The following is a 24,425-nucleotide window of genomic DNA, read 5'->3' as shown; positions in this document are numbered from 1 at the left end:
GCTTGCTAATATCCAAAGAAATCAGCAATTTTTATTTGACTATGGATTACTATTTAATAATATTTGGCAATCGAAACAATTTTCTGTTCTTAAAACAGTCTCGACGGTTTTTAACGGATGAAATAATATTCAAATTCTACCTTTCATGTCCAAACCAACCTGTTTGGAGCGACCACTGTGCATGTTCCAATCGCATTTGCAGTAGTGAACTGTACCCCATAAACGCAGCCCGGCGTAGCTGTCATTTTTTCGCTTTTGACGGCTCGTGCGAGGGAATCGTTTGTTTACAAACAAATCTGTTCGCGACTAGCCGACTGTGCAAATTAATTAGAAATTAGAAGATTTCTTTTGATTTAAGTGTCTTTATGTTTGTTGAAGGGCTAGTTGTGTGTTAATCAGATAATTTTATCCAACCGTTACCAGTTACTACTCCAAACAATGAACGAATTCATCCGAGGAACGTGCGACGAGATGTGCCCAAAAGCGGAGATTGATTTGTTAGTCCGAACCTCTGCTACTGTCTTATTGCAATTTTCAGTATTATAATGCAATTTTCTTGTCTTTCCCAGACGGATCCGCGAACGGATGGTACACTTCTTCGAAACCGATCCCGACGCCGGTGCCGCGGGTGTGCCGGATCGCAGTCGGATGGTGAAAGAGTTTACCCGGTCGGCTGCCGACCGACGACAACCAAAGCCGTGGGAAATACGCACTCCAAGAATGCTGCTGGGAACGGTCCACTATCTCCTAACAATGTTTGTACAGCAACGGCCCGTAACATCTTGCTCAATATTTATCCTTTTTTGTCTTTCCATTTCAGTGTGCTTCCCGACCCACGGCGCCCGTTCCATCAACGCTATGAATTCATTTTCGATCGTATGCGAGCAATCCGGCAGGAGATGGTCATACAGAACCTGTCCGTCGGTGAAGTGCTCCCCATCCTTGAGCCGATTGTACGCTTCCTCTGCTACAGCGCCTACCGGCTTTGTGAAGCACCGATCGCGGAGTTCGATCCGAAAATCTGTGCCCAACACCTGCAGGAGTGTTTAAAGAAAGTGATCCGCTGCTACGAAGAACTCGACGGAGACGATTTAAATCGGTTCGAAATGGAACGACTGTACCTTTCGTTCAATATCGGCAGCCCGGAAGCGACACAATCGGCACTGGCACGATACGGTGCCTCGGAACCGGAGCTGCGGCTTCACGTTACCACGCAGCTAGAGTGCCACCGGGGGAACTATTGCGCGGCGATACGAAACCTGCTCCGCTTTAGTCCGCTAGAGGCGGCCGTCGCCTCCCTGCAGCTGCCCCAGTTCCGGCGCCGGATGCTGCAGCAGTTCTCGATTGCGTACCAGAGCCGCGTGCAAACGGTACCGCTCGAATGGCTGGAAAGCGTACTCGGTTACGAGGGTCGCGAGCGCACGTGCCTGGCGGACGATTGTCGTCACTATAACCTTCAGCTGGTGGCACGTACGGACGGGACGGACGCCGGGGACGGCAACCGTAGCTGGGCGGTGAAATTCGAGAAGGCTCAGTTCGATGGTCAGCGATGCGCGGTAAGTTTTTAATCACCATACCCATTCATCCAATCAATCGAGTTTGTCTCCGTTTGTTGATGCTCGTCGCGGAGACGGGCCCAAGCCGATAGTCGGTTGCGAGATAGCGATCAGTACCGTGTATCCGTTCGTTCGTTCGCATTTTTTCCTTCTAGCTTCAACCACGCAAAGTGCCCCGAATCGAGGATGCGTTAGATCGTTGCCGAAACATTTCAAGGATGTTACTGGGCGGGTTCTATGGATGATCAGTGCAGTGGAGGGGCAGCATCGACGTACACCGATCTCGTGTGTGATATTTAACAATAAAAAAGAGAGCAAATCAAACACTAATCCATTGCTAACTTGCGGTCCGATGACCAACGTTAAAAGGTAGGCAATATGTTAAAATACTTTTTAATTAGTTTATTTGATAATTTTCCTAAGCGATGCGCTCTATTCTAGAAATCTTACATGCGAGCTGTATCTGTTCTGTGTTTGTGTGTTGTTTGTGGCATTAAAATTGTGCTTAATTAGCGCTTCCTCTTGTTCGCATCTGCTCGTATCACGGTTCACTAGTAGCTCTCTCTCTCTCGCTCTCTCTGTCTCTCTGGTAACAATGTAACGCGTGTCGGTCGGAACTAACACCCTCGGGATTATCTATTACAACCCTAACGTGTGCTTCCCTACTACTCTATTCGCTATATTTACAACGGCAAAGGATCGGTTTTAGTTCTTTAGTATCGTTCCGAGCGAAGGAAAGCGGTCCATAGCAACGGCAGCGCGACAACCAGCACCGACGACCACCGGGTTGCGATCGATGGTGTGCCAGCATTGCGCGGATGCTTTCTGCCGTTCGGATCGCTGGGTGCTTTTGGCGCTTCGTCCGACCGGCCCGTATCGAGCTGGTTGGTGTCAACGCCGGCTTCCGACGGCTCCTCCGGCTGCTCACCATCCAGATCGACCTGCTTGATAATCTCATCCGTGTTGTAGAGCACCACCCGATCGCCGAGCGGTTGCACCGGACGGAAGTTGTGTGTCAGTGGGTGTCCTTCCTCATTTTCCAGCGCTCGGAATGCTTGTACCTGGAATTGGAGTTGGAGAACCATTTAAAATATTGTCAATTTTTGGTCGTCATCAAACGCCATTTAATTGTTTTGTTGTAGGGTTGAAAAGCGATCGTGACCTGCTGAGAACGGTTTAAAAATAGGATCAGTGCTAATTGCGGCGTCACAATATCGCCTTACATCGTCACCGATATCGCCCGCCATGCGAACGATCACCCAAGCAGTGGCACCTTGGATTAAATCTTTTTATAGATAATAGATTGGTTGATACGCGGGGTGTAATTTAATTAACAGTGAGGCACTAAGCAAACCACACTCCCCTTGCTTGCCGATCACCACCACCACAGCATGCTTGCGCTTACCTGTGCGTGCGATAGTAAGATCGGTTCCTTAAAATCGATCCATGTGACCACCTCGCTGCAGGGCGGTGTCGTCAGCGAACCATCGTACGTGTAGTAATGCAGCAAATCGTCCGCAATCAGGTCCTTGAGCGATGGCGGCGTATCGAACCGGGCGGAAAGGTGGCTACCGGTGACATTCCCGAGCAGCTCGATAAACTCCTGATACATGGGATTGTCGTCGGGCGCGATCTCGAAGAAAAACGCCAACACCGTCAACCCATCGGGATGGTTCAGGGCGGTGCGTGCGTTTTTGTACTCCTGCTTGAAGAACACCACGTGCAGCTCCATGGGAAAGCTGGAAAGATCACCGGTGAAGTAGCGCAACATCCGAAAGGCACTGTGTTCCCCCCTCCCCCCCACCCCCCTCTTACCGATGGTTATCGATCATGTCCTCGCTGCCGAACGTATCGTTATCGCCCCAGTGGAAGTGAAGCTGCGAGTACTCGTAAACGCCCGTAAGCGGCCCTCCAGACACGGTCGGCGTTACCTCGGACTCCATCGTGACGACCACTGTGAAGAGGAAATCGGCGAAATCGGTTGTACATTAGGGCGTGCGTGGCGGGGCCCGTGTTTGCAATGTTCGTAGGCGTAAGGGTGCTAATTTGAAGCACCTCACGTTAAGCGTGACCGTCATTCTGTTCACCCCGCGGCACGTGGCGGCGACGCGTTCGGAAGACGACGCCATCGACGGTCGGTGAAGGATACGGGAGCGCGATCGTGGTTTGGCGAATTGATTAGCAAACTCAGGGTTGTCTCGCATTACTTCAATCGTACCGAACTGTCGAAGCAATCCTACCGATCGTACCGAACTAAAGGGGAGCGTTGTTGATACTTTCTTGTAATTACTATGTTACATTTTATCGTTTTCAGTAGCCAGTGGGGAGGTAGTGATCGCCAACGACCAACCTTAAGTTGGCCAATTGACACGACACGACACGAGCGATGAGGTAGCGTACTAATTAACCTTTTGCGTGGAAGCTTCCTGAACACGAAAGACACGCCTTATCTAAACACCTTCGAAAACGACCCGTTTAGGGTGGGTTCTAATTAGTGTTGGAAGGTGACCGAACCGTTTCCGTGTGCAATCGAAGATTTTGTGGCCGTTTTGTTTGGTTTTCGGGAGAAATCTTTACCAACTGTTGTTGAGTTGCATTTTGCAATGTAGCCGTAAAAGCTTATAACACTCAGCAATATCGGAGCCACTTACCGGTATGACCGTTGTTGGTGAGGTTCGTTTCGCGGGGTGAAACATCAAAGCCCTGAAACACTAGCGGTGGCAGATTGACCTTCTTCACGTCGAGCGAGTTGATGTTGATAGGGCTCTGGTGCTTGCCGGTGCAGGAATTGTACTGTTCACCCCAGTGGGAGGGTCCTACACGGAAAAGTGGGGAAGAAATTAAAGAACTTTTCGTTAGAAACACTCGTACACGTGGGAAATATTAAGCGCCGAACACGTGGTGCTTGTGACGTGCCAAGTTCTAGTTATCATTAATCACTTTTTACATTCTTTGTAGCAATTTTGCCGACAATACATCACAATATACACAACAGCCATACTGCCCCGCCGCCACTCCCTTGTCACTGTGATGCGCAAGAGTTAAGCAAACGATGGCCAGTTCTATGCCGAGACCGACGGCCGACCGACTCGAATCAATTATTCATAACTCGTACGCGACACAACATCGACAAGTGCACAATTTAATTATCACACGCAAATGGAAGGGGAGCAGCGCGGGGGAGGGGCGGGGGGGGAAGGAGAAGGGGTCCGTCCCGATTGATCCGATTGTGAAAGCAGTGCAGTGCATGTGCGCCTCCCCAGGTGCATGACGATGCAGTTGGGAGGATCTGATGGTGTGGGCAATATTTGTTCTGCTTCCACAGTTACAGTCCACGTCATCGCGGTTCTTCCGGTGGAACGGATCGGATCCATTTATCTGATGATCAGTTCACGTGCGGTCTGTTGTAAATGGGGTGGGTGTGTGTGTGTGTGAGCCAGCTAATGGTTTGCCTTCGGTCGGTCCTTTGCGGGTGAAAGATGTTAGATGAAGGCTCCTCCCAGAACGACTCACACAGTAGCACGAAGGGCGGTAATGGAAGCAAATTCCACCGGTATCCACCACAAAGCGTTACGCTTCGTTCTGTTAGACCAGCAGCACATGTCCACCGGTGTGTGTGTGTGTGTAAAGAGAATTGGATTTTAATGAAATAATTGTGCAGGCCATCGGAATTGCGCTTGCTGGGAATGCATTTTTCACGCTACCATCATTCTCGGGTGTGTCACGATGGAAAAATAGACTCCACGCACACACATCGGTCAATGATTACGTTGGACGTTGGAGTCGTAAGGGACACAGTTTGTAGGCAAATTATCTCTTCCTTCCACTGCACACTTACCTTTATCGCCATCGTATCCAAAATCCTGTGCGTGGCCATAATGGACTGTAAAGGAGAGTAAGAGGAAAAGAGTAAATGTTTAGAAAATTTAACCTCAATCGTTAAGATCACGAGATCTATGAGCTGTTGTGTTTGTGTGTGTGTGTGTGTGTGTGTGTGTGTGTGTGTGTGTGTGTGTGTGTTTGTCCACAGCAATTGTCCGTAAATCATGACGACTGACTGGTAATGGGTTTCTGCATGAACGATGCTTTTACGTGTAGATTGCCCCCAACATACAACAAAGAGAGCTGGTGTTCCAGCTGGTCATGGATTTACGGCCACATGGCCGCATCCAATTTCGCCCCCAATAGCCATGACGTCGTGTGGAGCGTTCAAAAACCACAACAACCACACAAAGCTCACTTGCAGAGTGCGCTGTGCAGAGCCACGCGTGGATGGACTGCATTGCTTCGGTTAAGAGCTTCAGAGGTCCATTCCATGGCCGTGCTAAGATGCGAAACATCCGCCCAAGCGGTGGTTGTCCCACAGAGAGACAACATCCCATCATAATCCGGTGCCTCGAGCTCAATGTTGGCCTGGGGCTTAGGGTTGGGATTTGGAGACAACTATGTCTTGGCCAATTTAAAAACAAAGTTCCCGGTATTTCCCCCCCCCCCCCCCCCTTCTCTCCCTACCCATAATGCGGTCGGCTATTACGTCGGCATGGAGTGAAAATTGTGTTTGTCGGTCGGTCGGGGCGCTCGCGCTCACGCGGTATTGGAAAAATCAATTTGACTTCCTGATTCGTGCCGCTCCCGCCGTGTGTGTGAGTGTGTCGTGATCGACGCGCTCACATGCGCGCCCATCATACCCTCCGTCGAATGTTTGTGGTAGCAATTTTCACGTTGCAAGCGCCGGCGGAGAGCAGGTTTTCTGCGGGCATGGATGATGATGAAATTGCCAACCCATGCGCGCGTGTGTTGTGTTTGGGAGTTTTGGAGTTCTGCCGCGTGCATGAGCAGACTCGTGATCGCTGGCGTAAATCTCACGCCTGATTTGACCTCGCGGACACATTCTTGATTAACCCTGAACTTGCGTGATATGACCCCCCTTGGATACTTCATGTTCTAGGGTCTCATAATAAAGCCATCCGGTACAATGATCTCCGGAGCGCGTTAGGGGTTAGCCGACACAAAGGGATCAATATCAACCCGCCGCTCTGCGAGTGCTCTGCTTTCAATGGTCTTTATTGATTTAATTGAAAGTAACCATGAGAAGACGTGTGCCTGCCTGGGACAACTTGATACTCCCAGCCGGCTTGGGACGAAATCCGAAAACGCCCTTCTAGCGAATTATATAGATCACACACACGCACGAGCACACAGGAAGCTCGTGGACGACACACACGGCCATTTAATGTCACCCGCCAGGGTGTTTCCTTTCTCTGCCAGCAAGATCAAGTGCAAGTGCATCAACATCTCCTCACTGGGATGCAACAATCCCATCGGCACTAATTGACAGGGACCATGTCTGTGTGTGTGTGTGTGACAACCCTTGTTTTATGGGTGTTTTATATGTTTTACTGCAACTGTAACCGTTTGATTCCATTTGCTCTCCATACACCGTTTAAGCGACACTTCTCTCTCTGACAGTGGAGACAAAGTCCGCACAAAGCAAACGATTGCGGCGTGGAGACTGCAACACCCTCGCTTCGCGCAATTGCTTCTAATGACGAATTATTAGCGCAATTGACACTCCATCGTTGGCTCATTGCTTTCGGCTCGTTCGATGCGGGTTTGGGCCGTAATGTCCGCCGCTTACTTTCTTAACGCGAGCCTTTCCTTCCTGAAAGCCGTAAATCAACAAGCTTTGTGTCAATCATTATGGGGACACGATCAGATGCGTGATGATGCGTTGCGCGATACCAATCTGTGTTGTCAACGCTAGCAGAACTTTTCCGGCAAACTAATCGCAGTTTTTCGGGACGGATGTTGAGCCCGTTTGTTTTGTTGTCGATCGTTAGGCGCTACTAATGCACTCCAGTCTTATCAACCGGTGCATCAATAATGCATCATTTGGGGGGACCTAGCCGGGAAGTGAGCCGGGGGTATTTGCGGATGTTGCATATTTTATTCAAACGATCACACCACCGCCGCCCCGTGTGTTTGAAGTGCACACTAATGTCGGTGTTGGTGCAGGTGCAATCAAGCGCTCGGCTGCAATTTGCTATGCAATCTGGTTGGAGGAGTCATCGGGCTGTGCATCCCTCCTGGACGGCCCCCTAAACGGCCTTCTTAATTGATTTTTCCTTCTGCTATCTTCTTGGTAGATAAAGCGATTCTAGGTAGAGGAAGTGGTGATTGAATGACTTCTAGTTGTACGATAATCAACTCAAGTAGCAGAATTCCTGTTTGCAAACGCAAAGTTCCGGTACTGTTCGTACTTGAGCGCTTGTTTGGATTGTGCACTTGAGAAACACTCGCCACTTGAAGATGTTTCATTTCGCAATATTATGTCATTATGGGACGATTGTGGTCACCTTTGAGGAGTTCTTTTAACCTTGAGGGAGAACGTCTTCAGAGCATTGCAAATAATGCACCATTCGTTGATGCATCTTTTGAATGCAATCAACACACTCCAGATTTGTTGATGAAGTTCTCACCAAGTGTTGGAACGCATTCAGTCGCGCCCTGTATCACACATAAATTTTCCATACAACAAGTTTTTCCCAACCTCACCCCGAAGTTGTCCGAGAGTGTCGAAATCAGCTCAGGTACTGGTTCGTATCAGAGATCAGGCATCAGACTTGCGAACGTCTTCCCCTTGAGGTGCCGCTGTAGTACTGTACTGTACTGCCAAACACAATGCCACCGGAATTGCCTGCAAAACATGGAACATGACATGTGAGCGATGGCGACATGAGGGAAATAGGCAAATGATTTAATGTCTGGAAAACGTCGCTTAACCTTCCTCATCTCTCTCTCTCTCACTCCCAGGTTCAATGTCAACCGGGCAATCGTTTAACCAGTGTCATCGGTCATTGCAGTGGCTGAATCCAGGGAAGATTGCGTGCTTATGATAAATTGCAACAAAAAGCACCTCATCTCTTGGCTGCGATGCGCCACAATCCGGAAGTTGACCGCTCAAATCCGTATATCTAAGAAAACACATTCGCTTCCCCCCCAAACACACGGACCGTTTTGCAATTGATTGCAAGCATGAGGGAGGGAATTATCACGACCCTTTTTTGTGTGTTGCGAGGGTGTGGGAGTAGATGGGGAAGGGACAGTAATCGTCGACAAATTTGCGTCATCAGTCAACATCTCATCGCAACGGGGTTGAAATGCATTAATGGGGGCCCTGATTTGGATGTGTCTTGTTGGTTTGTTTGTTGAAGCGTCCTTTTGCATTAATCCACATCAAACTCTCCTTCCAGAACAAAACCGGTAGCAACCGGTCGACGGAACTCATCCCACGTACGATGATAGACGGTGGTGGACTTTTTAATTTACTTTCAATACTGTTTATCGTCTTTTTATCGCTCCATTTGAATATGGCTTTCCTTTTGCTGCGTCATTCCACCTAGATTAGGTTTCGTGGTGTTGTTGGCATTTGGTGGCTGCTCTGTCCAAGGTCAAGTTTAATGTTTGCTCTTGTGTCTGGGGCTTGTTTCCCTAATTTTGTTTTATCGCGAATGCCAGCAAGAACAGTATTATGTCACAGCGTTTTGTGCCAAAAAAAGACCCCTCGGCCTCCCATTGAACACGAAAACAGGTGATCATGATCGTGCGCCACCAGCTGTTTCTGCTCTCGCGCCGTTTGGAGGTGCGCGCGCGGTTGCAGCAGCAGTAGGGTGCAGCTATTGTACGCGATGAATATTCACCATGCAGTCAACGACCATCGGCAGGAAATGAAATGTGTTCTGTGGTGTGGAATAATATGCAAAAAATATGCGGTGCTTTACACAATTCAAATGTGACGAGTGTGCGTTCAAGTTTTCGCGGGTATGCTGATCAGCTGGCGAACGATCATGTGCAAGAATCGTGATTTATATTCGCTGCTTGACGTACGGAAAGTTCCTTCGCTCGGTTTCTTCAATGGGCAAATTCCACGTAAACGCTAGCAAAAGCCAAACCAAACAGTCTAGCCCCCACCCTTTGGGGGAGTATAATTCTCAAGCTATCGTGAAAATTCACAGCCGACAGATCGAATTCTGATCCACAATAATGATGATATTTACGTGCCGGATTAATTCGGATCTAAAACTGTCCCACTCAAACACAACGAGGAAAATCCCTTCAGCTGTGAGTCAGCGTGGAAAGTTTCCCATTTTCAACGCGTGCGGTCGTCGAAACAAATTGGACTTGAAAGCGAACAATGTTGTCTTACTTCCATTTGCTGTGAAGGTCTTACTAACGTCTTTTTTTGTGAAAAGCAGCATTCCCAGTGGATGATTTTACTACGGCGGGTTACGGGCGGCTCGTGTTTCGCATCATTATTTGTAAAACCCTGACCGTTGCGGACAAACAACCGTTGGCCTACCAAAGCAACCAAATACCAAACCGACCGTCAGACTTTGTGTGACACAGTGTCGCAGAAGCAAAAAGATAAAGAAAACCCCCCTCCCCGTACAATCCACCTGATTCTTAAGTGAGCGAGTGAGCTCTGCTCGGTACAAATTATTTTCGGTTACCGTGGCGATCGCCCTCTACTACCACATGCAAGGCGCGCGCCTATTTATAGGCGTAAGTATCGTAAATAATTAAATGCTGTCAGCATTTCAACCATCATCACACACACACACACGCACGCGCGAGCACACCAGGTTGGGGTTTCGGTCGATCGCCGATGATCGTGATCGTGACTGTCAGGATGTGATTATGTTTAATTGAGCGGGCTAGTATCAGCTGATCTGCGGGGAATGTGAGCTGAAGCGAGTGGAATTATGTAAAAAGCGACAAGAGAGCATCCATCCGCGCACACCTCGCCCACAGCAGACAATGGGGGTCAGATCTATGCTACGATCGTTGTCAAGAGCGTGTGTGTGCGTGTGTGTGTAATCCTGATGCGTTTATTATCCCAATCGTATTATTTTGCAAACTTCCTTCCCGCCAAACCACTCACTCACACGGCGGGGACAAAGTGGTGTGACCGAGTGCGTCTAACTAGCTTCAATTGAATGAAATTTTTGCAAGGCCTCCAAATCCGGCCCCACCGATGTCTGATGCCACCTCCCGGGGCCCTTGTAACACCTCCCTCCCTTGTTGAAACTATTTCAGTTTCGGCTCATTTGGAAGAGTATTTTAAAGGCTTTTTCTTGCCTTGTAGGTTACTACTCCCTCACAATCGAAATTATAAAAAAAGGCATTAAACACACACATTCGGACATAATTCGAGTTCGTACAAACGCCTTTTTTTTAGGAAGCGATTTGTTTTGCATATGGACGACATTTTTCCGCTTCGTTTACCATTTCCTTCATTGTGCCGATGGTTCAGCCAATGTCCAGACAAAACAGCCTTTTATATATATATATTTATATGTCTGTATGGTACCACCCCCCCCCCCCCCTCCTCCCAACGTCTCGTCTAACTTCTCGAAATAAAAATAAAATTTAAACCATCCCCCTCCCTACATCAACGCATCACATGTTCAACACCCGGCTGTGGCAAAAGGGACGGAACCGGTCGGGGTGTGGAGTGTTAAATTGGAAAATTACCTGATAATACCAAAATTGATGCGATTAGCATAACACCACCGCCAGCGCCACTGCTGCCCCGCCTTCGGTGGCTTCTACTACAATGGCCGACACGAGCCGCCATCGTCGTCGTCGTCGTCGTCGCCGTAGTGGTAGTCGCTGCCATCATATGCTGGTTGTTGGTTTGGTGGTTGAAGCTATTCGGCGAAGCGTCTTAATGGTAGTCAGCGCCGTCAACACCACCACCGCGCGATCACACTTTGATGCACACGCAGCTCGATCACACTCTGCAACGATTGAACAGATAAGCGGAAAGATCACAAATCACTCACACACGCTCACGGTTTTTCACTTTCCCGCTTTTCCCTGCAAACCAACCGCGCGCGCGTTCCACCAACCCAAACCAATCAATCGTCAATCCATACGACGCTGACAACGTTTCGCAAAGCCCGACGAATCAATAAAATCAATTTACTTTAGCCAACACAACACCCACTGCCCCGTCCGGCGTTCTGCGGCGATTGACGGACCGTCTCCGTCTCCCCCCAGACAGTCGCAGACTGGTAGTCCAAGAGTCCTCATCCAACCGCCGGCGCACCTGATGCACAGACACCCACCCACCTAACAACAATGGGAAAAGGAGTTGGTAGGAGAAGGGAGAATAGATTATAATCGCACGCACATCGACACTTTCACCCCGTTTCGGAAGTCGATTCGCTGCAATTCACCGTTACACACACTTACACACGCGCGTACGAAGAGTTACAGAAAGTGTTTGCACATATTGAAGCACGCACGAGGGTGTGTGTTCTGGCCTGAAGGAACGATCGTCTGCAAAAATGCACTAATGCTCACCACATGCTTCATTATGTATGCGCGCAACCTGACCAAAACCCTAAGCAACAAAACAAAAACCGATCGCATCCGCCTTTCGCCCTGGTTTATATGTTTCCCTTTAAAAACTCAACACTACTGCACTACTTCTATGAGTTGGAGTTGTTGCTCAAAAGAACAATTTTCGTGTTCTTACGATGCCCACCTGCAGGGGTAATGGCGATGCCGAGGAGAGACTGAACGCAAGCGAGGGCGCGCGCGCTCGTGATCAAGAACGGTTCCGGTTGGATGGTCCCTCCTAGCCCTGCGACGTCCAGCGAAGAACTGAGCCGCGTCTGGGTGGACACTGTCACTGATAAACCTTCCCGCCGCGGCACCAAACGGACACACACGCACGCGAGCAAGCTTTTCCAGGCGATGCGATCTGATTTTACTCCGCCGAGATGGATCTCCCTAGCGCTCGCACGGTCGCTCTCTATCGAACAATACGCGGTTTATCGTCCGGATCGGATGAAGTTGTCATCGGTTTGTCGTCTTCTTCGGTTTGCCACCGGCGGGGTGGGACGATCGTTGACCGAATGACGAGTGCGCTCTGCCACAGACCGGCAAACGGCACGAACACGTTTTGAGAAACACTGCAACGGTTCTTATCCCCCGTGTGTGCTTAGGAAGAAGCATTGTAATCCGGCACAGCATGGGATAACTCATATATCAGGGTGGAATTGCTTACTTTTAGGGGCTCAGACACTCGGAAACAGGTTCCTTATCGGACACATCCGCCTGCACCACGGTGGTCTTGGGACGTGGTTTGGAGGTAGAAGAGAATTTGGTCAGACAACTTCCGTTCGATTACACACTTCTGCAAAGGTTCTGACATCACTCACGCACCAACAGCACTGGACGAACAGTGCTAATTTGGTTGTTGGTTGTGGAAATTATCACCGTCGGACGTATTTTGGCACGTAACAAGAGCATTACGGTGGGACGCGTTTTGGCATGTGGGACTAAAATATCAAACAGTTGTGCCTGTGAAGACTTGTAAAAATCGTGCTCAATTAAAATAGCCCTTGAAGCCACTAATTAATGACTGTTTTGAGGCATGCCCACGTGTAGATGGATATAGATGACTTGTAAAATTGGGTTTGTTTTGATTTGAATGCTCTTTCTACCACCAAGCCACCGTGCCAACGACACATTGACTTTATCTCCTTACGTGCTAATTTCTATGTGGCAATCGTTATGTCCCTGGCAACATCGGGCAACACAGTAGGGGATCGATCAAGACGTACATTGTGATATCTCAATACAGCCGAAATCCAGCTCAACCATTTATAACCATTTATAACACATCAAATCAACTGAAAATGTAAATAGCACAGCACAGTACCTCACAGGTGGATTTGTCGAGCTCTGCGGGTGTTACTACTGCTTTTACTCGCGAGCCTGCGTCAGCTGAGTGTTGCGTTCGCGTTGGTTTTTTTTATTCGTTCGCTCGTGTCGCTTCGTTAAGTGGTCGGCCTCTTCGTGGCCACACTGGCGCACGGTGATTTATATTGTTTTCGTTGCATCTCTTTCACCCGGTCAGCAACGCCCGGGTCTTGTGGTCTCACCCACAACCCCCCCACAGTCCCTTTCGGGGGAGGGTGGTTATGCCTGGGAAACTGACACAACTGATAGCTCGGCTTCATAGGCGTCGTTCATCCTGTCCCCCTAGGGGGAGGGTCACTTGTGTTGTGTCCATCGGCACATTAACAATGTCACACAAGCGGCTAGGAAAGGGGGAATGGCATTTTTCCTTCCGAAAGGTTGGCGGGGGAGGGGGGAGGAGCGATTAAAAATGCAACGCGCCTCTCTTGGGAACCACAGGCCGGCAATTGCAACGATGGGGGTGGGTGGTCTGTTTTTCCATTTTTTTGCTTGTAGTTGCACCGCGTGGACAGGTAAGCGTGCACGTGGAAATGCAAACACAGGATGACTTAAGGACAGTCGGACGTTCGAACAGGAGACCAATTTGAAGTGCAACTTCACTGGAAAATTGGATGGGATTGTCGTAAATGAATAAATGAAATCTACTCAATCCTTCAGCTTCGTTTGCGGCGCAATCGCTAAGGTCAAGGATGAACGGAATAACGTGGTTATAACGATGGTGGTGCACACGGCATTCTGATAGTTGTTAACGTTTGTAGAATGATATCACTTTGCTTCCGTGTTTGTTCTCTCGTGCTAGGGAAATAGTAAAAGCGTCCATAAAGGGGAATGTTAATGAATAGTTTTACCGGCTTAAAATTGCTCCATTTACATGGCATTTTGCTGATCTTGACCCGGATATGAATGAACATGAGTCAGAATCGTGTATCGTTTTGTTTTTCAAAGGGCATCTCCAGAGTTTTGTTCATTTCTTTTGTTTTCTACTGATGAGATGAGATCCTTTTTAATCTACAAAGCTAATTTCAATGTAAACTCTTATGGGAAATCCAAAGCTCGTGTATCTACATTTTCTTACTGCGTTGAACATTTCTATAATTTTATAATGATAATGGGTTTCTGAGCTGAGTTTTCTCCTTAAACATTACACTTTCCATACACTTGTTGAAGAATTGAATTATTTTTCTTACCTGTTTCATCTGTCCCCACTTGTGTACGATATTTTCCCACAGTGCCTTACTATGCTGCTGTATGCCAGCTTGCGTACAACTGTTGTGTGCAAGAAAATTTCTTCTAACCAAGGCAGCAGCATGCAACGTTCTGTTTGGCGCAAATTTCCTTTCCCATGAAAACATTTGCCAACATAATTTGTACGATTTTTCTCATACGGATTACAACCAAAATTTTCCACTTGATCCGCTTCTATAAACATCAACACATTCCGCCCAAGATTGTGATGCTTTTAAGTTTACACTGCCCATCTTCTTCCAGCAACCTGTTACATGTTATGATTTATTCTGAAAACGTTCGTTTTCATCTTCAACCTTCAATTCTCCAGAAATATGGCTAATGTTTTCCGCAGAACCGGTCAATCACCCCAAATATAGCTTTGCATGAAACCGAGAACCTGGGCGTTTCCATAGTTCGTTCCACCATACTCCGGAGACGGACCTGTATAAACATCTTTAAATGTGTCCATCGAACCCATTCGGATGGGCACCGAGCGAAGTTTAGTTAGAGTTCTTTAAAATGTGTAACATTTAAGCAGTTTGGTTTGTTGGGGCTTTGTAAGCTTCCTTGAATTTTCAGTTCTCACTAATGCAGAAGTGTGTATTTGTTAGCAAGTTCTTGGAAGAAATTGAAAGAAAGCACCGGGCAATTCAATTTAAAAGCGGCTTTGCTCATTAAAATCGGTCAGAACAAACAATTGAAAGTGAAGCTTCAGGGGGGCAGACAGGCAAGCGACGGTCTTTAAAGATCAAAACAGTAGCCAAGTTGAGATTATATCAACAACAAGAAGGTAGAAAAAAACATCGTTTCCTTAAGCAACAACGGCACGCGATGGGGAGCAGCCGTCTTTTGTTTCATCTTAGTCCACTTAGTGTTCGGTGTGATCAGATTGTTTTTCTTCAATTTCTGGAAACAAATTAATTATCAATAGTGTTTGTCTTTTGGGCACAGGCCGCGTGCAGTTTGTTTTTCCAATTTGTTCTCCATATCATTAGCTGTAGGCCTCTCTCTCTCGCTCTCTTCCTCTTCTCATAGGACTCCTTCTTATCGCCCGTGTCTTCACATCCAATCATCATGATTCGATAACTTGATGTTTCGATTTGTGTGTGTTCATGTGTCCAGGAATGTCCAAAAAAAAGGCAAAAAGTTTCGATGCGTGCCTTTAAACGACATATCGGAATCGTTCAATGTCCTGATTGTATAGGGAAGGAGCTAACGCCGCCAACAATCACTGCCATGTCGTGTCGCCATTGCCCCAATGGGAGATGGAAATGATGCGCAACAGTGTGCTGGACCGGCCATAGGAAATCACCCATTTCCGACTATCCGAGTTGTGTCCATCGGTGTCCGAGAAGTTCCGTCGGTTTGCCCTTTTTTGCGTTTCGTTGCCAGCTAATGTGATAAGCTTTCGGGTAGGTTATGTAAGGTAGGATGTGTACATGCGGCGACATCCGGACACAGAGTAGCAGAAGTTATTTAGTGAATATCTCTCCGGAGAACGTTTATGAAGGCATGGAGGTAGGAAACAAGGATCGGTAACTTGGGAGACATTGCTTTGATTTACATCCAACCACAAATCATTCAAAGATGATCAAACTTAATGTGATTAGGAAGGGGGGGATGTGTTCAGAGGAGCAGCAACATTAACCGCAATGGAAATGCTTTCACTCAAGTTGCGAATAATGCTTTAAAAAAGTGTCTTAAACTACACTTTAGTTCCCAGAAGGTTAGTTTTCTGTTACCTCACCACATTTCTATCTATTTACTTGCCCAGTGCACGCAAGTGGGATTAATTTTTCATGAAGCTTTACACCAGACATGCTCACACACATGCTACTGCTTCGCGTTCCCTACCATAAGAGCACTAGACGCGAAACGGAAATGAAATTATCTCACTTTTCGCCATCAACTACGTATTTCTTGGCGTGATTTACTCTACCAAAAGTCCAACTTCGATCGAAAGTGGACGAAAAAGCTGTCGGGGAGACTAGTAGGATGCTGTGGGTGTGTTTGCGTATCCGCTTCGGTTAGCCGTTTGCGTAAAAAGCTTCCCGGTGCGGGTCCTTTCCCCGTTGCCAAGGAGATGGATGCGCCAAAGAACGGGTTGTTTTCTAAAATCTGATCGATTGGAAAGCGTTAACTTCGCACGGGAAAACTAACTTTTTTAACTCAACAAAAAACACACACGAGGTAAAACGAGCAAAAGTTACTTTACGAGAGTTTATTTGTTCGAAGTAAATTTGTTTCCAATTCCACCACCGGTCGTTTGTTGGGGATTCATTTGTGGATTTTCCCATTTTCCCCAAAGTGAAGTAGCTTCCCCATGTTCGCAATCCCTTCGATTCTTGCGCACTTTAATCTCCTTTCAATCCATCCCGTCGAACACGCGTTGGGTTGGCTTCATTCATTTACACATTTTGAGGTTCGTCTTCTCCTGCTGCTGCTGTTGCTCTCGTTATCGTCATTTGTATTGCCATCGCCAGCGCGCAATGATACGTGATTCCATTTTCTTATCTTTCGGACCTTCGCGGCCTTTTTGGCGGTTTATTCTTGTTCGTTTTTTGTTGCTGTTTTGGCAGTGTTATTTATACATTGGTTTCTCTTGTTATCCTGTTTTTTTGTACACTTGCAGCGCTATAATGTTTAAATGAATTAATTCCCTCCCTATTTGTTGAACCCTTTTTTTTTGGGGTGGATTATCCTAATCCAATTGTGGTTGAGTTTTCCCTCTCTCTTTTTCTCTCCTTGTGTCTCAAAATTCACATATTCTCTTCTCTATTCCTATCTGTTTCGAATACCATTTGTTGCTACACATTTGTATTCGTTTCCGGCTCATCCATCATAACGAATGGCTTCAAAGTCCTTTCCCTTTTTTGTTCATTTCGTTACTCCACTCCACGATTGTGTCTTGTTTCGATTAAAACGCCCACTGCTTCGTATTAAGATGCGCTTGAGCTTTTCCTTGGCCACAGTCTCATTTGTTTTCCTTCTTCCCTCTACCCGAGCCGACGTCCCTTCTCGGTGTAGAAATGTGCTTCGCTTGCAACTTTGACTTTCCCCCAGGCTTCATTCTCCTTCACCACGCACTCTCCAGATCCCAGTATATTTACCTTCGAGTATGCTAATCACGGAAAGGAGAAAGACGTTATCATCGTTGCACCTTGTCTAAATGTGCTGCCGGTTCCAAGTGCCGCCTCACGGTTCGTTTGCCATTTGCCTAACCCCGAACGGGGGAATGGCTGCCGGCCGGCCCTCGGTACACACAATCCGAGAATAAGAATAACCTTTTGCGATCGATTTTATTTCCGCATTACAATAACAGGGTCGGGGCAGAAAAACATCCAATAACTTGGGCTTGGGAACGGAAACAGTTCAGCAAAGATAGCCCCCGAAGCTCCTTCTCCGCCCCCTCAAAACTCTGCCCTAGTCTGCCGAGGTTTTCCCAAGTAAAAGTCAAACATTCTGCTCACTCGCAATGTGATCAATTGTTTGCACTTCTTACTGCGCTCTCTACCACTCGGGGGAGTTATCCCACTTCCGTCCAGCGAAGATCTGTCCCAACCTTACCAACCTCACGGCCAAGGGGCCAAGGGGAACAACAATGGCGGCAGGCTCATTGTGTATAGAAGGTAATGAAATTTGTGCTCAGCCAATGCCAATGTCAAATGGTGTTTTCATCATTGATACCGTGCTAAACGATTGATCTTGGCTTGCTGCTTCCGTTGCTGTGTGTGTGTGTATGTGTGTGTGGGGTGCGCTCAGTATGACAGGGCACAAAATTCTTAAGGAGTTTCTGTCCCCGGAGATGCTTATTCAAATTGACATCCCAAAGCAGCGTGGATATAATACAAAAATGCGCTCGTCCGCGACAACGCAACCTGACAGCACGCCCGCCATTCCTCTTCTCTGGTAGGATGAAGGGAAGAGGGGAGCCTGGACAAAACTTTAACCGGCCACCACTGCCAGCTTGTTGCGTCTTAAGCGAACGGTCGAGCGTAGGTCACGGTCGAGTGTCGGGTAACGCGGAAGCTCTCCACAGTGCAAAAATCCTTCAGCATTGTCAGGATGCTGCAAAAAGCAGGAAACTCGATGGTCGTCAGGTTTGATGGGTGGTTTCCGAAGCGAGTGACCGATTACTTCCGGCTACTGCAGCACCTTACCCGTCCTGGCCGCGGGGTAAGTGTTTCCAGTGGAAGGTCCTTGCCGAACAAGTGTGTCTAGAACAAGGACGAGCACACACGAGCTGCTCCCGCCAACTGATAGCGCTGCTGTTATCACACGGTGAGAGCAAGAGAGCAAAACCACGCTACAGAGAGTGGGAGAGAGCCAACGAGATCCTGTTTGCCTGTGAGCGCAAATGAGATGGAGCAGCATCCTCACTCTCACTGCTGGCGGGCGTTTGGGCGAAGAAGGATATGTCCTGCTGCTGGAGCAATTTTCTCTCGCTCCGATGCCGATGTCTCGCTTGCACACCCTCGCGCAACCGATCGGGGGCTGGGGCATTGGATAAGGCAGGAAAACCTCACCGACCCACCCGCCTTCCCCGCCATCCACTCGAAACGAAGCGGAAGGAAAGCCGGTTGGTGCGTGGGAAGTGGGAAGGCAAGGCAAGAGTGTCTGCAAATGCTTCACTCCGGGGCCCATTCGGGTGCTAGATATTCGCTGACGTTGGGCAAAGTTCAGTCAGTTCGCAGTCACGCTTTCGCGCGCAAGGATCGCAGGCGGCAGTGACACACACGCGTTTTTGGTCGTTCGCACACGCCGGAAAAACGGATCGCCCTCTCTGTGGTGTAACGGTTGTGGTAACGCATGGTCACGGGGTTGCTGTTGGTGGAAAGCAATGTAAGGATTACAGGCCTCCCCCAAAAAAGAAGGAAAAGGTGTTTAGCGCCAAGAGAAGAAAACGATTTAAAGCGATTTACCGAAACGTGACTCCTTTCTTAGTACGTAAGTGTATGTGTGTGTGTGTGTGTGTGTGGGTGCGCGAAGTGTTAGTTAAGAGTTACATCCTGTGGCATCTTTTGAAAACAGTGTGAGGTCTTTAAGCGCCCAAAAAATCAACGAATTCCCAAAGGATGCGTAGCGAAGCGGAAATTAAAAATTCAAACTTCACATAATGGTTCAAACGTGTGTGCGTGGCAGTGGCAGATGTGTGGACGTACTGCCTTCCCATTGATGGTGATAGGTGTTAGGTTCAAAGTGGCCTCAACCGCGGAAGGACGTGAGAGCTTTCTCCTGCCGCCTGCTTGGGGCTTGGCGGGTTCGTTCGTTGACTTAAACGCTTTCGCGCGTGGTGGCTTTAGTTCTTTCAGTGGAGCCCTGCCCCGCCGCTTCTTCTTTTCCCCGATAATGTGTGCCGGTGTGTGTCAAACTCCGATCGTGCTCGGCTGAAGAAGCCATTTCTTCCAGTGACACCAGCCAGAACCAAAAACAAAAGGGCAAAGGAAGCAAGGTGAGAGCATAAACGTGGCCTCCTGCCCTATAATTCCGATTCTTTTCGCTGACTAAGTACAGTTGGGAGGATGGGGATGGGGGATGCTGCCACTGACCATGGTAGTTCCCCCGGACCAGGGACCCCTCTTAAGACACACTTTTCGCTTTGGCTGCAGAATTAAGTCCTGTGAGGGGGTGGGGGGAGGCCTCTCGGCTTCTTCATCCTTCACTCAAACAAGTGTCAACGGCTGTCCCGGAATTTGTTTGCCTTTTCGACGTGTCGGGAAGTGGGTTCCACTCCCGGTTCCCGATTTGTTCTTCTTATCCTTCCCATCACTCTCACACTCTCTTCACTGCCTGCGTCTGGCACAGTGACGGATTTTGGGTCAGGGGGAAATGCTTTTACCGCTGAGCGCCGCCGCCCCCCCGTACAAGGTGAAATTCGGCACGCACGAGAAGAACAAGAGCAATCCCCACCAAGTATGGAGCCGTTTTGCTCTGTGATTTCTTAGAAATGGATACATTTACCCCCTCCCTCCCCCCCCCCCACCTCCCTAGAGATGATCATCACATCTCTACCATACCAACAGCAGCGGGCAGCTGTAGTGGAGACGTAGTAGTACCGCACTTCACTTACATGAATGTGACATTATTGACAGATATTGGACGGACATTCGCTCAAAATACACATCCTCGTGCATACACGCACGTTGCCAGGGTCCGTTTTCCCAATGCGTGTGTGTGTGTGGCTTGGGGCATAACGAACTTCGAGTCAACGAACCAGCAGCAGCAGCCCCCCTCGCATGGTGGCTGCCTTTCACATTCAATTTGTCAGCCTTCATGTGCGAAAAAGTTTCCAGCAGCTGCTGCTTGTTGCTCATGTTGCCCATTCCCCCAACCCCTCTCCCCTCCCCACCTCCTTGCCAATTGCCCGTTATGAAATACTTTGCCACTGTTTGCCACTGACAAATAGCCGGCCGTCCCGTATCGCAAGAGTCCCGTTCCCGGAAGCAAATGTGTCTTGCGTTGCGGTGGGCAGAATGCGGAAGTTCTGGTAACTGTTCTCGACATTCCGTTCCTTGGAAAGGGAAGGAGAGGGGAGGGGGGGGGGGGGGCATTTTTCACAGGAAAATTTGAGGAGGCCTTTTTTATTGCTGTTGGGCTTCTTTTTTTGTTTGACGGACATCCGGGATCCATCTCTCTGCCGATCGATTTCCCTCAAACTGGTGTGGCAGTTGCAGCAGGAACAGCAGCTAATGCTCGATGATTTATGAAAATCCCTACGCACGGATATATTGCCGTTTAGATGGTTCTGCCTGGCCTTCTACACCCCCATCAGCATCCTTACTCACCTCACCTCTATCAGCTGTCTCAGTCAGGGCGGGTAGTGACGGAGCACTATTAGGAGCATTGTGTGCACCGAGGCAGTAGAGTAGAACTCACCATAGAGAGCCGCACTGGCGGGACCAATAAATTGTCCAACCTGCTGCAAAATATTGGCAGCAGGAATAAATAAATAATTCAATGAAAATCCTGGAATTATTAGCGCGTGGGAGATGATGCCGGCCAACGTTTAAATCTCGGCCAGCTTTAATGCTTAATCCTGAGGCGGCGCGGGTAGTATTCCGTTTCCGGGTTTTCTATTAGGCTCTACCGTGCTTTCTCACTTGCCTCTCCCCCGAAAAAATACACGAGCTTTTCGGTACGCTTGTGCTTTATCCAATCAACAGGCTGCTGCTGCTGCTGCTGGCGAACATTGCGGCTCGACGCCTTTGGTGGGGATGGTGGGAAGGCTACTGGGATGTTGCCATGGGTGATGATCAGTTTAATTATTTTTCACATCTTATCGTCATCGATGCCGGTACCCGGTACCACGTTAGCGTTGTTTAAAGTGTTTCACTGTTCCGGGAGCATGTCTGTTTTCCCAGCAGCTCGTTAAACTTTCTCCCTGTGGACTCTTTGGAGCTTGTTAGGGCTGGTGTGAATTTTTTTTTTGGAGATACATCGTTTGAAGAAGCTGTCTCGGGTTCGGGGTTTGATACAAACGAAATCAGCTTCCTTTGGAGCTCGTCAGCGTCAGTGGTGGCAATGTAAGGTTTTCCTCCCATCATCAGTGTTCAATAAGTTGTAGTTTCGTGCGAAAATGTCTGTTCTCCGTGGTGTGTTGTGTGATGTTTGGAGCAAAGTGCTGTGTATCCCTTTACAACTTTAAGTCCTTGTTGTTGTATTGTTGACGCACGCGAATGTTCTTCATGTTCGGTCGATTGTGTCAAGGGGGGTTTAAAACACTTCAAAGCACTCCTTTTTGCATGGCTGTACCGTGACTGTATCTACGTTGCAGTATCATATTAATCTCCATTGTGACAGTTGTGAAATCGAACAATTGGAAATCATATTTTAATGGATTTGCCTATATTTGAGGCACACAAAATGTACCCTTTCCCGAACAGTAACAAACAGGAAGTCAGATCTGATCAGGTTTGGAATAACTTTCACACAGCAAATAGTGTTTTACTCACTGTGTACTACTCCACGAATTCTGTGCTTCTGTAATGTTCCAATCGTAGTACCATATCGCTCTGCAAACAATTCATATAAATCACTGCAATGCCAACATTCGTCCTCTCTCTCTCTCTCACTCTCTGCTTCCGCAAAAAAGGGACTCTGCAATCATAGAATTTTATTGCATCTAGTACACACACACTATCAGGCAAATGTTCATAACACGAATCCTTAGTATTATAAGTTGAGATTGCCTCCGGCCTATCGAGATAAATGGGGGTATGGAGAAACACGTGCACGCGGGGGTTGTTTTCATCTATGATGTAGTTTTTTTGTTTTTTGAAATTGGAAAACGATCCCCAGGAACGATGTACGCGAGTAGCTCATAATCCCACCCCATAGTTATCCTGCGGCGTTTGCGGAACTCGGTACAATTTCACAAAAGCATCCCCATTGGCCCTTCCCTCACCGCACCAGGAGAGAGAGAGACACTTTTTCCCAGAGTTTTTCCCATTTTCCCGTGGTTTCCATTTTTTTTTTTTGGTTTTTGCGTGGTGCTTAGGGTTTTAGAGCTGTTTTACTCATCCGCTTAAATGAACCACATTGCTTACATTTCTAATCCTCTGGACGCTGAATTCACACCCCACTACCGGCTGGTGGACATCCCCTCCCCCCCCCCCTCCCCTTCCTCCGTTCGGGTGAATTCTCCATGCGGCCGTTTTAATTGTGTATGTGTCACTTTGTAAGAAAGTTGTGTTTTAAAATAAGACATTCTGCGCGCTGCGTGTAGGGATCCTTTGGGGTCTCCCCACCTACCACCTCTTCCCAACTGGAAGGGCCAAATATCAAATTAAAAAAGTTTCCACCTCACCATTGCTAATGCGCTTTCACCTCATCTCACTCCTCCTCACATAAACAACGGCAAACAGCAGCACAACCATTTAGAAGCGAACCAGTTTGCGAATGTCCTTTTTCGAGCGTCGTCGGCTCCGTCGTCTTCGTCCCGTTTTGCTTAGCGTTTTGCGTGATCGAATCTATTTTTACGACTGTTTCTTGAGGTGAAGAGCAGGAAGCAAGCAAGCGCCACTTACTTTTTGTTCATTACAACCTCCTTCCATCTCTCCAACCCACCCACCCCCTCCCCCCCCCCCCCGCGACTGGAGAGAAAGGGTTTATGGAATTAATCTTTTTGCTCGTGCAGAACGACGATCTATCTGTCATTCTTGGTTGCTCTTGTCTTATTAAGTGTTTCGTTCGCGTTTTTATGGGTGTGTATTTCTCTGTGTGTGTTTAGTTCCCCTTCATATTCTACGCTCGCAAGAAGCTTACTCAGTAAGATTCTTGAGTGTTTTTTTGTCATTTTTTTCTTCTTTTCTCATGAGAACAATTGATTGCGTTGAAAATCGGGGTAGCACGTTACTTGCCTAGTCTGTCCACCCTTCCCCACCATTAGTGTATTCCTTTTTTTTGTTATTATTAAATGAAGAAAATGAAAATATCAAACAGTAAGTGCACAACTCCGGAACGAACCCCAATCGCCTTAGCATTTGCCATGGTAGATTTGATTCTGCGTCGATTGTTCGTTGCTGTGTCCAATTTTCGGGGGGAGGCCGGACCGAACGACCGAATTGTTGGCATGCTTTCGATGAAAATGAGGGCACATTATGTTTACTCACACACGCGAGCGATTTTTGTTTCTTCATCCTCCCGCAATGTTCTTTATTGCTTTTTGGCTCACAAGGAATCATAAGGGGGAGAGAAACCGATTAAAGCGAGAAGTACTCTGAGTGTGAGACACGACTTTAAGTGTTTGGAGGCCACAAAGATGTCCTGTCTGGTGCGATGTCCTTTGGGGGATGTAAACAGCACGTCGACGGCTTTTTCAGGCTCCGCCGGCGTACTTGTCATGCCAAGTTTAAACTACCCACCAAG

General features: G+C 48.0%; 3 protein-coding genes across 4 annotated transcripts in view; 2 read left to right on the top strand and 1 right to left on the bottom strand.

The window, feature by feature from the left end:
* Positions 1-285: 285 nt before the first annotated feature.
* LOC120948604 (SAC3 domain-containing protein 1) lies at positions 286-1,821 on the top strand. The gene is made up of 4 exons (XM_040365132.2): positions 286-497; positions 570-755; positions 821-1,556; positions 1,712-1,821. Exons 1-4 carry the CDS (start codon positions 439-441, stop codon positions 1,799-1,801), a joined length of 1,071 nt encoding a protein of 356 aa, XP_040221066.2. The 5' UTR covers positions 286-438; the 3' UTR covers positions 1,802-1,821.
* A 17-nt stretch (positions 1,822-1,838) lies between these two features.
* Positions 1,839-24,425, top strand: part of LOC120948599 (opsin-2) — a 60,154-nt gene continuing 37,567 nt past the window's right edge. Inside the window, exon 1 of one of the 2 annotated variants that reach the window (XM_040365126.2) lies at positions 1,839-1,925. The gene's annotated coding sequence lies outside the window, so the exon portion shown is untranslated. Of the gene's footprint in view, positions 1,926-18,534; positions 20,011-24,425 lie in introns of those variants that run through there. The other variant, XM_040365125.2, reaches the window with a different exon arrangement.
* On the bottom strand, positions 1,944-12,223 carry LOC120948603 (carbonic anhydrase 7). The gene is made up of 7 exons (XM_040365130.2): positions 12,109-12,223; positions 11,091-11,356; positions 5,395-5,439; positions 4,208-4,372; positions 3,372-3,510; positions 2,962-3,295; positions 1,944-2,617 (listed from the first exon to the last, which is right to left on the bottom strand). Exons 2-7 carry the CDS (start codon positions 11,236-11,238, stop codon positions 2,270-2,272), a joined length of 1,179 nt encoding a protein of 392 aa, XP_040221064.2. The 5' UTR covers positions 11,239-11,356; positions 12,109-12,223; the 3' UTR covers positions 1,944-2,269.

Source organism: Anopheles coluzzii, chromosome 2 (genome assembly GCF_943734685.1).
Source record: "Anopheles coluzzii chromosome 2, AcolN3, whole genome shotgun sequence".
In the NCBI taxonomy this organism is placed as follows: domain Eukaryota; kingdom Metazoa; phylum Arthropoda; class Insecta; order Diptera; family Culicidae; genus Anopheles; species Anopheles coluzzii.
The sequence above is the reverse complement of the archived record's forward strand: the minus strand, read 5'-3'. Positions and strand labels throughout refer to the sequence as shown.